We start from the raw sequence: 11,975 nt of genomic DNA, 5'->3' as shown, positions 1-11,975 counted from the left end.
GGAGGGGGTGGGGGCAGGACTCGCCGGCGGCTCGCCACGGCGCGGCTCGCCAGAAACACACGCCCCCTCCAGCCCCCCTACCCCGGTGCCCTCACGGCTCCCCTTTGGGCCCCCGCTGCCCCCCCGGCGGCCCAACACATGTATCGCTTTCCGAGAATTTGTCGCCAAGTGAGGCCCTCCCACGCCTGGAGCGCCTGGAGCGCGGGAGGCTGGGCGATGCGAGGACCAGAGGGCCCGCGGATGGATAACCGGAGCACCGCAGAGCACCGACCGCCGCGCCCCGGGGCGTAAGGCACAGAGCCACACAGAGCAGCAGCGGGGAGCGGAGGGCAGCGGGTATGCACTGCAAAAAATTCCGTGGTTTGGCACGGAAAATGTACGGAAAAATGGGGTACAGACGGGTACCGAAAAGGTACGGACCTTCTGTACTGGTTCTCTGTGATCCCCATAAGGATCTCATGTAAACGGGTACAGAAAACATGTACAGAACCTCCGTGGTTGGCAAGGTACTACGGACGGTCCAGGTAAAAAATTGACCAGACATGTTCCGTGTAATTTCTGTACTTTTTTCTATCAGTGTGTCGCGGCGCTGCGCCTCGGAGGGCCCAAGCTGCGCCACGCCCCAGTCAGTCTGCAGTCTGCATCGTGCAGCGCGGGCAGCATCCTTCCTCCCGGTCCTTTCGCCTCCTTTCCTAGCCGCTGCCATTGTTCTGCCCCGTATGCAGAGCCACGGAACAGTGGATTTGCCAGAAGACCGGCGCCGGCGGCCAAAAGACGCGTTTCGAGCTCCAGAGTCGCTAAACAGGACTCGAACCGAACGTGTGACCCCACCAATGGATTGCTCTCCGAACGAGGAATCCATTGGTGGAGTCACTCGTTCGGTTCGAGTCCCTTTCAGCGACTCTGGAGCTCAAAACGCGTCCGGGAATTTGACCGCCTGCACCGGTCTCCTGGCCCACTGTGCGTCTTCGCCGTCCCGCAACCGCAAATAAATATCCCCCGCATTTCCCATTACCGGCACGCCGTGAACGGAGAGGAAGAGGACGACGAGGGGCGGGGCGGGGCGGGGCGGGGCGGGGGGGGCGGGGCGGGGCGGCTCACTTCCTTCCGATAAGCAGCTGATACCGCAGCGGTACCGCCGCGGCCGGCCTCGTCGGCCTCAGAGGAGGAGAAGAAGAATGAGAAGACGACGAAACGACGGTCAAAAACGAGTGTGGGGGTGGGGGTAGGTGGGGGCCTCTCTGAAGGGCAGCGTTACGTCCGCGAGCCCATACATTGTAAATGCCGGCCTGCTTCTTCTCGTTGTTGTTGTTGCAGCGGTTTATCTCCCGGTCAAGACGTCGACCGCGGCCGATAAGCGGGGCGGGGCGGGGCGGGGTCGCGGGGTGGGTCGCGGCCGCACGCACCGCCCCGCGTGGCGAAAAAAGGCCGCGAGGACCGGCGGCGGTGCCGGGAGTCGAACCCGCGCCTCGCCGTCCGGCACCTCGTGTGTGCCTCGCGGAAGGAAGTCGTAACTGCACGGCGGCGGCGACTTTGTGGGCGTGGGTGCTCGGCCTGTCTGCTACGAAAACTTCAAGAAACATGGCACCACTTGTTTCGTTATGGTGACCAAATCAACACAGTCCTACATCTGTCTGTCTGTCTGTCTGTCTGTCTGTCTGTCTGTCTGTCTGTCTGTCTGTCTGTCTGTCTGCCTGTCTGTCTGTTTGTCTGTCTGTCCAGGAAAGCGGACAGTCTTGTAGAGAGTCAGACTAGCCTGGCAACACGCGCAAGGCGGGGCGAGGCGGGGCGAGGCAGGGCCGCGGACTGAAACACGATATCGCACGGACAGCGGCGATGCAAGGCGAAGTCCCAAGTCGGATAACTTGGAAGGGAAGGGAAGGGAGGGAAGGGTCGCCGAGTTTGAGACGAGTCGGCGAAAAGCAGCGAAAAGCGGTAGCGGTCTGCAGAAACGCCGCGCGACGACGCTGCGTGGCGGTCAACGCGTTCCCTTCGGATCACCCGTTGTCTTGATTGATGACAGAGTTGACTACTCATTCTTAAGCAATGCTACTACAAAATGGGAACAAATGTGAAAAAATCGTGATTTTAAGCAGCCACTGCGTCCAATCCAGGGCCGGAAACGGTACTCCCCCGACGGATAGGTGGTTTGCGGACCTTCCTTTAGCAAGCCCTTGTTACGGAGTGCCATTTCTGCCCTTAGTTTGGGAGCAGTATTGTCGCAAAGTTGGTCTAAACGGCGGCCAACCTATGTAAACCGCCTTGTAAGGCACGCCGCGCCGCGAGGCGGTCCACCCAACGCCCTACCGTGGCGGTTGGGTTGCCTACACTGCCGCCCGCAAGGCGCTCGCCGCGCGGCCACGTCGCGTTGCCGACAGCTGGCGCCGCGTCGCGTACACTGGAGAAGAACTCTCGTTCTACAGAGAAAGGCGGCGCCGCGAATAATTCAGACGCAAGTAGAATTCTGGAAAGACAGGCGCTTTTCTTCGTAATGAAAAGCACAGAAGGGATGCAGGTAAAGTTTTCGGCTGTGGGCCGGCCGCCAAGAAGATGCGCTGTGGCGCGGCGTGGCGCGTAGCGGTGCGCGGCTACCCCACCACCACCACCACCGCCGCCGCCGCCACCACCAACACTGCTGCCGCGTCATCGGAGACAGTAGAAAGAGAAAGACTCGGACGCGCGCCAGGTCAGCTCTCACCGCGGCCCCATGGTGTAATGGTTAGCACTCAGGACTCTGAATCCTGCGATCCGAGTTCAAATCTCGGTGGGACCTTCTTTTGACAGCGAATGGAGATGCACAAAACGAGCAAAATTATTTTCTGCTCGTATGCAAACATGATAAACTTGACCTTTTGATGTCCGCTCGGCATCTATCGAGGTTCCATGGTGTAATGGTTAGCACTCAGGACTCTGAATCCTGCGATCCGAGTTCAAATCTCGGTGGAACCTTCATTTTTTCCCCGCATCTGGTCTACATAAAGTAAATGGTGTATTATGTACCACCGGTGTGGAACATGTTGAACGCTTTACAGCTTTCGGAGTTTAGAGTGGTGTGGATGGAATAGGGAGGGTGTCAGAAGAATGAGGTGTGGACAGGAAAAAGGGGGGGGGGCTAGAGCCCGTGCCACCCCGTGTGGGCCATGCAGCTGTTGCTGGCACCTGGCAGCGGTCGGCCAGCAGACTGATTCCGAGAGTCGTTTTCGCCGCTCTGTCTGTCTCGCACTCGTGGGGCGTCCCGTACAGGCGCGAGAGAGACAGAGCGACGAACCGACTCTCGGAATCAGTCTGGGCAGAGGCACGCACCGCGGAAACTGTCTCGTCACCCAAAGTCATCGCGTCACGGGCACGGGGCCACCCCATGCTACCTAATGCTACCTGGGGGCTGGTTCCAAACTGCGCCGCTCTGTCTCTCTCGCACTCCGGGCGGCATGCCCACGGGTGCGAGAGAGACAGAGCAAGCTCGATTCGGAATCCGACGACTGGTAAACAACCCCCGCGCCGCGCATGCCGCTGGAGGGGAAAAACGAAACGGGATAAAAAGAGGCAAAAAGAGGCGAAGAAAAGGACAGGCAGGTGAAGCACATCGCGCCGCGATTCATCCTGCAGTCCTGGAGGCAGGGTGTCCAGGACCTCGGGCAGGGACCTCGGGCAACAATGGGCCTGGCTGAAGTGATCTGTCCTCCCAAACGTTCTGCCGCATTTTGCGCAACACCGGGCATATTACGCGGCAACGTTGACGTAGAATTTGGCCGGGGGAGGGGTGGGGGGTCTTCGGGAGATGGGGCAGGGCGAGGGGCCGCGGAAGACATTGGAGGTGCACAGTGCGTCACGGTGTGGTCCGATAAAAATCTATCCTATCGACGGGACGCAGCTCATTGGATAGCAGCTGTCTGCGTCCGTAAGACCAGTAAAGGACCAGTAGGACTCTCGCGCAACCGTCGCGTTTGGGCTTCCCCACCCCACCCCCATGCTACCCGTTTCCTCCAACCTGCTGCACTGGCAGTAGCACTCGAGACGTCTCTAAGTCCCGAACGGCAGCGACAAGGCGGCCGAATCGCCTCTCTTCGGAGATTCGCCTATAACGATCGTTTCCAAATTCCAAATTGTTCCCCTCATGTTCCGGCCATTCAATTACGAAGCCCGAAAAAGCGCTGGACTAGTCGGGCTGCTTCTCACACCAGCTTGTTTGCCTGCTTGCCCAGCGTCTTGTCTTCGCGAGGGGTGGCTGGGGGGCGGGGGGCGGTTCCAGGGGTTGCTGCAAGGGGTGCACCCCCTCCCCCTCCCTTACGGCCGGCTGCAGCGCGCCGCCGCCCCGCTGTGCTGCTCTCCCTCTCTCTCGCACTGACGGGCCGGGCGCGGAGCGGAGCGCGGAGCGTCAGCGTCGCGCGGAGTGGCGGGCAGAGCCAGGGCAGAGCGGGTTCCTCCTTCTCCTTCCCTCCATTCCTCCACTCCTTCAGTCGGCTGTTGCACCCGGGCGGCATCGGCCGCGCGCAGGACATCCCCCAGGACGAGACCCTCCGTCTGGAGAAGGGGAGACTCCCGGACGTCCCGGACGTGGTCGTCGTGGAGGACGCGCCGTCGTCGCCGCCGCAGAGGAGGCCGTCGTGGCCGTGGAGCACGCCGCCGTCACCCCACAGGACGCCGTCGTGGCCGCAGAGCACGCCGTCGTCACCATAGAGGACGCCGTCGAGGACACCGCCGTTGTCACCGCTGGGGACGCCGTCGTCGTGGCCCCAGAGGACGCCGTCGTGGCCCCCGTGCCGCCAAGATAAGCCGCTCCGTGCACGCGCGAGGCCTTGACGGGCTGCTCTAGCTGCTCCAGGATAGGCCGGCCGGCCCGGGCCGCGGGCATGGGTACGACGCGGGGCGCTATCAACAAGCCACAGCAGTGAGGTGAGTCGCCAGTAGCGTTCTGCACAGCGTCGTGCGCAGACAGTGCAGACAGAGCAGTGCGTTTTGTTTACTTGCCAGGCCCAGGAAGACCCAAAGCAATAGCGCTAAGTGCTTTTCAATTCACTGCCCCGGCTGGCCTGGCCTGGCGCCGCACAGTGGGCCAGACGACCGGTGGAGGCGGCCAAAACTCTAGACGCGTTTTGAGCTCCAGAGTCGCTGAATGGGACTCGAACCGAACGTGTGACCCCACCAATGGATTGCTCTCCGATCGAGGAATCCATTGGTGGGGTCACACGCTCGGTTCGAGGTCTGCTTAGCGACTCTGGAACTCAAAACGCGTCTAGAGTTTTGTCCGCCTCCACCGGTCTTCTGGCCCACTGTGGGCCGCCACAGCCAGCCACAGCCAGCACGCTGCACCCTACCCCCTCTTACATACTCATCATGGGCGAACAGCACATCTGGAAAAGTGAAGTGAACGGCTCGCTCCCATACAGTAACCCTTTTCCAGCTGCGGCCCGCCGTCTCTCTCTCTCTCTCTCTCTCTCTCTCTCTCTCTCTCTCTCTCTCTCTCTCTCTCTCTCTCTCTCTCTCTGGCCCCGCGGCCTCGAGAGCGACGAGGACACACGATGGTCCGGCCGCGCCGAGGCCCGAGCCGTTACTGACTCAATGGCAATATGGCCATCATTAATTGAGACAATTTCTGCGCCCGGCCGCGCTGGGCGCCTGCAGACTGATTCCGAGAGTCGTCGCTCTGTCTCTCTCGCACTCACGGGGCGCGGCGTGTCGGCGCGAGAGAGACAGAGCGACGACTCTCGGAATCAGTCTGCTGGGCGCCATCCGTCCGAATGCGAGTGTCGCCGTCTCGCTCGCTCTCGAAGGGACTCTCGGCCGCGCGGATGGGCGGATGGTGGCGCAGTGTCTAGCGAGTCCCTGGCAGTGTAGTGTCCGTGGTCAGTGCCGGGCTGGGTGCCGGGCAACGCCTTTTACGAACCTCGGCCGAAGCAACGTTTATAAATAACGTTGCATAGCGCGCCCAACTACACCACGATCTAGTACCCGGCAAAGAGGCTTGTGGGTACCCCTTCCCAAAAGAAGGACGGGCTGCACCACACCCACACCAGTGAAACTAAGACTTCGCCGTTGTCACAATCGCAGTGTAGTGGACTCGGCCATTTTATTTCACGTGAAGGGCAATCCAATTTAGGTGGATTCGGATGTCCGTGGACGCCGGTCGCCCTGATCACGTGTGTGTCGGGGTGGAGTAGGGTGGGGTGCGGTGTGGGGTTGGGGGAGGCCAGGGAGGGGGTGGGGGTGACCTTTGACCGAAGTGACGCAAGCTCATTAGCTGCATAATCGGAAGTGCCCACCCTGCCGTTTTGGCTGTCCACACTCCTGACATCCCCCCCCCCCCCCGCGAGGGCGCCACCAGGAGACAGGTGCGCTATAAATAGGTTGAGTATAGCGTGCAATTTACGCACTCTCGTCTCGTGCGTACTATAAAGTCAGTTTTCTCCACATTCGGACTGATTTGTCTCGCCGTCCAGAGAGCCGCTGGACGAGTGAGCACTAACCATGAGCCGCTGGACTTCTTGGCCCGCCTTCGTTCGGGAATTGGAGCGATTCCGGAGGGTCGCTCTGTCTCTCTCGCACGCCCGCGGTCCCTGGGGCCGCCCCGCGAGTGCGGCAGAGACAGAGCGACGTGATAAGGGCCGCGGCCCTTCGGGACGGAGTCCCACTTCGGCAGGGTTATCGCTCTGATAAGGTGCGTGCCCAAAGGCCTAGCCAAAGGCCCAAAGGGCAGCCTGACCGTGCCCCGGTCGTCCTCCAAGCAGCGAGTCCAGCACAGAGTCGCCGCACTAGTCTAGACGCGTTTTGAGCTCCAGAGTCGCTAAATGGTACTCGAACCGAACGTGTGACCCCACCAATGGATTGCTCTCCGAACGAGGAATCCATCGGTGGGGTCACACGTTCGGTTCGAGTCCCATTTAGCGACTCTGGAGCTCGAAACGCGTCCAGGATTTTGTCCGCCTCCACCGGTCTTCTGGCCCACTGTGCCACGCGAGGCTTGGCGGTTCGAACGCCCCCTTTTCCGGTCCAGGGCGCCGCGCCACGCCGAGCCTCGCTGAACGGACACACGTGTGCGTCGGTCCAAGCGCACTGCCCGCACTGCCCCGTTCAAGGCAGTGGCCGTGAGCGCCCAGCAGCTCCGTTTCGGCCCTCTCCGCTCCATTTTGGAGTCAGTTCCAGAACTGAACGAAAGCGGCCTCGTCGAGTGCGTGTAGGGCCGGCCAGGGCTGGCACCCTCGAAGTATGACGTCCAGAGGGCGGCCAAGCAGTGCATGTGCCGCCCATGTACGCTTCAAGGACGCCCCCCCTCCCCCTTCCCTCCGCGACTGGGGACACGGGGGGCAGGATCCCCAGGGGCAGTTGTAAGTGGACCTTGACGTCAGTGCTCGCTGCCGCGAGGCCGCGATGCCGCGGGGTGGGAGGGAAGCTGCGGAATACATCCGCGCCGTCGCAACCCATTGGTGGGGTCACACGTTCGGTTCGAGTCCCGTTTAGCGACTCTGGAGCTCAAAACGCGTCTAGAGTTTTGGCCGCCTCCACCGCTCTTCTGGCCCGCTGTTGACCGCCCTCTGATAACCCCGATAATCGCGTTGCTGGTGCGAGTTGCGCCGGCCTGGGAATCTCGCGTCAGCCCTCAAGGGATTCGGTGGTGAAGTGCCGGGGGGGGGGGGGGGCTATGATTGGGATGGAAGCAACATATGGTTGGCTGTGGTGCTGCCAGGAACTCCCGTTCCGAATATACAGCAGCGGCGGCGCCAGGACCGAAAGGAGGAAAACGCATTCTACTTGATATGGCGGCCAGAAAGAAAGAGAGACAGAGAGACGGGGAAAAAATGACGCATCTGTTGACGATGCACGATGCATGGGAAGCCGACGGTACTCCATGGAATGCAAGTCGGAAGCGGCTTCTTCAGCCGTTCGGAGATAGTATACGGTCCTTAGACTGTCTGGTGGTCAAAAATAGCCTCGTCGCAGCAGGTGACTTCGAGACAAGTGCCATTGCGGCGGGGTTGAAAGTGAAGCCTGGTGTCCCGGAGGATATCAACAAAATATCTGTCAATTCAATTTAGGCTTTAATTTGGAATTAATTCATTTTTGAGAGGTTGTGGGATGACAATCGAAATTTTCTCAACAGGAGTATAAATATGTTCCAGCTCAGCGGCCCCTGCAGTGTGCCAGCCATGGGGAGCTGCGGGCCTTACAACTGGACGCAGCACGAGCAGCTGCTGCAGCTGGGGGACCTGCAGGTGCAGCAGCAGTTCCTGCAGGACGCCCACCCCACACTGTACTCGCGGACCGCCTCCCTGTTCGCCGCGGCCTGCGCCATGCTGTTCTCGCTGGTCGGCGTGCCAGGTAGGGCCTATCCCGGACGCGCTTTGAGCTCCAGAGTCGCTGAATGGGACTCGAACCGAGCGTGTGACCCCACCAATGGATTGCTCTCCGAACGAGGAGTCCATTGGTGGGGTCACACGTTCGGTTCGAGTCCCATTTAGCGACTCTGGAGCTCAAAACGCGTCCGGGGTTTTGACCGCCTCCACCGGTCTTCTGGGCCACTGGGCTTACTGTACTGTCCCTGCGGCAGGCAACCTGGTGACGGTGCTGGCGCTGGCGCGGTCGCCGACGCTGCGCGCGCACGCCACCACGGCCTTCATCATCTCGCTGTGCGCCTCGGACCTGGTGTTCTGCCTGCTGTGCCTGCCGCCCACGGCGGCGCGCTTCCTGCTGTCGCGGTGGCCGCTGGGGCCCGTGGCGTGCGCCGTGTTCCCTCTGCTGTTCTACGGCAACGTGGCCGTGTCCGTGCTCAGCATGACGGCCATCGCCGTCAACCGGTACATCCTCATCATGTGGCACAGCGTGTACGCGCGGCTGTACTCGCGCGCGCACATCCTGCTGATGGTGCTGCTGGTGTGGGTGGCCGGCTTCTCGCTGCTGGTGCCGCCGCTGGTCGGCGCCTGGGGCTGCCTCGGCCTGGAGCCCCGCTCCTTCAGCTGCACCATCCTCAAGAAGGACGGCGCCTCCCCGAAGAAGCTCGTGTTCGTGGTGGGCTTCGCGCTGCCCTGCACCGTCATGGCCGCGGCCTACTCGTGCATCTACTGGCGCGTGCGCCGCTCCAGGGCCGCACTCAAGGCGCACGGGTGAGTGGCCACACAGTGGATTTGCCAGAGGACCGGTGGAGGCGGCCAGAACTCTAGACGCGTTTTGAGCTCCAGAGTCGCTAAGCAGGACTCGAATCGAACGTGTGACCCCACCAATGGACTGCTCTCCGAACGAGGAATCCATTGGTGGGGTCACACATTCGGTTCGAGGCCTGCTTAGCGACTCTGGAGCTCAAAACACGTCAAGAGTTTTGGCCGCCTCCACCGGTCTTCTGGCAAATCCTCTGTGCAGTGTGTCCAAGGGGCGGCGACGTGCTGCCGAAGCTTGTTCTGATCCAAGCCGACCCTTTTTCGCGGCAGGGCGTCGGGCTCGAGGCTGTCCCTGGAGGCGGTGCGGGCCGCGGGCAACGCCATCAACAAGAACCTCAAGGCGGCCGCGTCCACCAACAAGACGGGCTTCCGGCGGCGCGACGACCGCCGCCTCACCAGGCTCATGCTCACCGTCTTCTGCTCCTTCCTCGTCTGCTTCCTGCCCCTCACCCTCGTCAACGCGGCCGACAACCTGGTGAGTCCGCAATCCATCATCTTCCAGACATTTGACTTGAGAAAATGGAAAGAAAAATTTGTGGTAGAAATGTGGGTGGGTCTACTGAGAGGTGGGTCAACCGCCGCATTGGTCCTTCCCCGCTTGACGCACTTCCGCTCACTTCCTGCCGCAGGGGGCGCCGCCGACGCTGCAGCTGCTGTCCTCGGTGCTGGCCTGGGCCTCGGCCGTCATCAACCCCTTCATCTACGCGGCCACCAACAGGCAGTACCGCGCGGCCTACCGCCGTCTCTTCTGCGGCGCCGACGCGCCCATGGCCAGCGCGCCGTCGCCGCGCACCAGGCTGCACACGCGGAGGCCCACGTCGGACTCGGGCTCGGCGACGGCCACCACCGGCGGCAGGGCCGTCTAGGCCTCGCACAGTGCGCCAGAAGACCGGTGGAAGCGGACAAAACTCTAGACGCGTCTTGAGCTCCAGAGTCGCTAAACGGGGCCCGAACCGAACGTGTGACCCCACCAATGGATTGCTCTCCGAACGGGGAATCCATTGGTGGGGTCACACGTTCGGATCGAGTCCTATTTAGCGACTCTGGAGCCCAAATCGCGTCTGGAGTTCTGGCCGCCTCCACCGGTCTTCTGGCGAATCCACTGTGCCTCGTCCGGCCTCGGCCACATGCTGAGTGGCCCCAAGGACCCCGTGGCCAGGCCGGGTCGTACAACGTCGGCGACCTCGGCCGGCAGAGCAGCACTGAGAGACTCTGAGGACTGAACGCCGGGCAGGTAGGCAGCCCAACCTCCACCCGCGCGTGTTTGGCTGCGTGCGGAACCCGAAGGGCGCTGAGGGCGCCGAGAAGACCGACTAAACTTCAGATCGTTCCTTCTCGATCCGCGCGCCGTGTTCAACAGACGGGCTGGATTTCTAGAACTGTGATATTGTGTTGGGATGACAAAGAGTGTTGTTTTCACAACGGTGTTGACTGTGGATTTACTGCTGTGTTTGTTTATTCGACACCATCGCCGCTGAGCGCGATCGTGGCACTGCAAAAACTACTCGTAACATGCTCCTTACGCTGAATGCCAAAGATTATAGCTTCCAATTGATTGAACAAGATTTATTTTGTCTCGGCCTGCTCTTCGAGGCTCACTTCCTCTTGACGGTGGCCGCGATGTAGGCCCTGATGTCGGCGTCGGCCAGGTTGGTGTAGACGCCGGGGTGCTTGGCCTCGGCGCAGACGTCGCCCCACGACACGATGCCGTACTGCACGTCGGCGCGGCCGCGCTGGACGCTCAGCAGGGGGCCGCCGGAGTCGCCCTGGAGTCCGACATGCACACCGAGTACAGTGACTGACGGGAGAGGTCAGGCAGCCGCAGGCAGCTCGGAGGGAAATGGACGACTCACCGTGCAGGAGTCCTTCCCTGGGTTCGCCGCGCAAATCATGCGCTTGGTCACCGCCCTGGTGCCCTTGTAGTCCTTGGCGCACGTGGCCGCGTCCACCACGGACACCGTGGTCTGCCTCAGCCGGTGGGGGTACTCGAACGCCAGGGACTGCCAAGCCGTGCAAGCCGTGGTTCGACTCCCGCTCGGAACCCAACGTGTGACCCCACCAATGGATCGCGCTCCGAACGAGGAATCCATTGGTGGGGTCACACGTTCGGTTCGAGTCCTGTTTAGCGACTCTGGAGCTCAAAACGCGTCTTTTGGACTTACTCCTGGATGCAGTGCGCGGCGCTCAGGATGTTGTAGTGGTTGAGGATGGTGCCGCCGCACTTGTGGAACCATTTGGGCGCGAACGTGTAGTACTCTTCCACCGACACCTTCGGAAACACGGCAGACTCTTTGCATTTCCAGCGAGGTTCCGAAGAAAGGTCTGTCTGTGTTCGTGGGTCCGCAGCCAGCCCCCCAGCTGTCTCTCTCTGCTCACCATGTAAGGGTGCGCGAGGATGGTACTTGCAGAGCCGCCAACAATCTTCATTTCTCCGATGTTGATGCCCAGAAAACTGGAGGATGATCTTCTTGGAGTCAGGAAAAGGTTCGACCCTAAAAAAGTAAAGCTGCTGGAAAAGGCACATTTTCCGAAACCCGGTCGGCGCTTAAGTTGCCATATGGGCCCTTGGAGCGCCGAGAAGGTTGCCCTTTTCCTCCTGAGAAAAAGAGCAGTGATTTGCAGTTTCGAACCTCCTGCGCTGACCATCGCGGTGCACCATAGGGTTGCCAACAGGCTCGCGAACGCGGCGGGAGCCATGGCTGGTGGCCCTGCGTTGGTCTGCGTTGGTCTGTGGGGGACGCGTGGACACTCTAGCTCGGGGGCAGCGGCGGTATAGGACTTGCTGTAGACTGTCCCGATGGGGCGCAGCCGAGCCACATTTATGGGAAA

The 11,975-nt window shown here is 61.3% G+C and overlaps 2 protein-coding genes and 2 non-coding genes across 4 annotated transcripts; 3 read left to right on the top strand and 1 right to left on the bottom strand.

The window, feature by feature from the left end:
• The first annotated feature begins 2,701 nt into the window (after positions 1–2,701).
• Trnaq-cug lies at positions 2,702–2,773 on the top strand. Its single transcript has one exon. It is a non-coding gene; the product is annotated as a tRNA-Gln (tRNA).
• Positions 2,774–2,877: 104 nt separating this feature from the next.
• Trnaq-cug lies at positions 2,878–2,949 on the top strand. Its single transcript has one exon. It is a non-coding gene; the product is annotated as a tRNA-Gln (tRNA).
• A 1,683-nt stretch (positions 2,950–4,632) lies between these two features.
• LOC117644805 (protein trapped in endoderm-1) lies at positions 4,633–9,997 on the top strand (the record flags this gene model as incomplete). Its single annotated transcript, XM_034384436.1, has 5 exons — positions 4,633–4,893; positions 8,115–8,313; positions 8,543–9,095; positions 9,417–9,621; positions 9,776–9,997. Coding segments are annotated over exons 2-5 (1,152 nt in total), but the record flags the coding sequence as incomplete, so codon positions are not given.
• A 587-nt stretch (positions 9,998–10,584) lies between these two features.
• LOC117644787 (trypsin delta-like) lies at positions 10,585–11,958 on the bottom strand. Its single transcript, XM_034384406.1, has 5 exons — positions 11,777–11,958; positions 11,523–11,638; positions 11,308–11,415; positions 11,000–11,257; positions 10,585–10,912 (listed from the first exon to the last, which is right to left on the bottom strand). Exons 1-5 carry the CDS (start codon positions 11,841–11,843, stop codon positions 10,742–10,744), a joined length of 720 nt encoding a protein of 239 aa, XP_034240297.1. The 5' UTR covers positions 11,844–11,958; the 3' UTR covers positions 10,585–10,741.
• Positions 11,959–11,975: the final 17 nt, after the last annotated feature.

This window comes from Thrips palmi, unplaced genomic scaffold (assembly GCF_012932325.1).
Source record: "Thrips palmi isolate BJ-2018 unplaced genomic scaffold, TpBJ-2018v1 HiC_scaffold_18, whole genome shotgun sequence".
Classification (NCBI taxonomy): Eukaryota; Metazoa; Arthropoda; class Insecta; order Thysanoptera; family Thripidae; genus Thrips; species Thrips palmi.
This window is presented reverse-complemented; position numbering and strand designations above follow the sequence as displayed.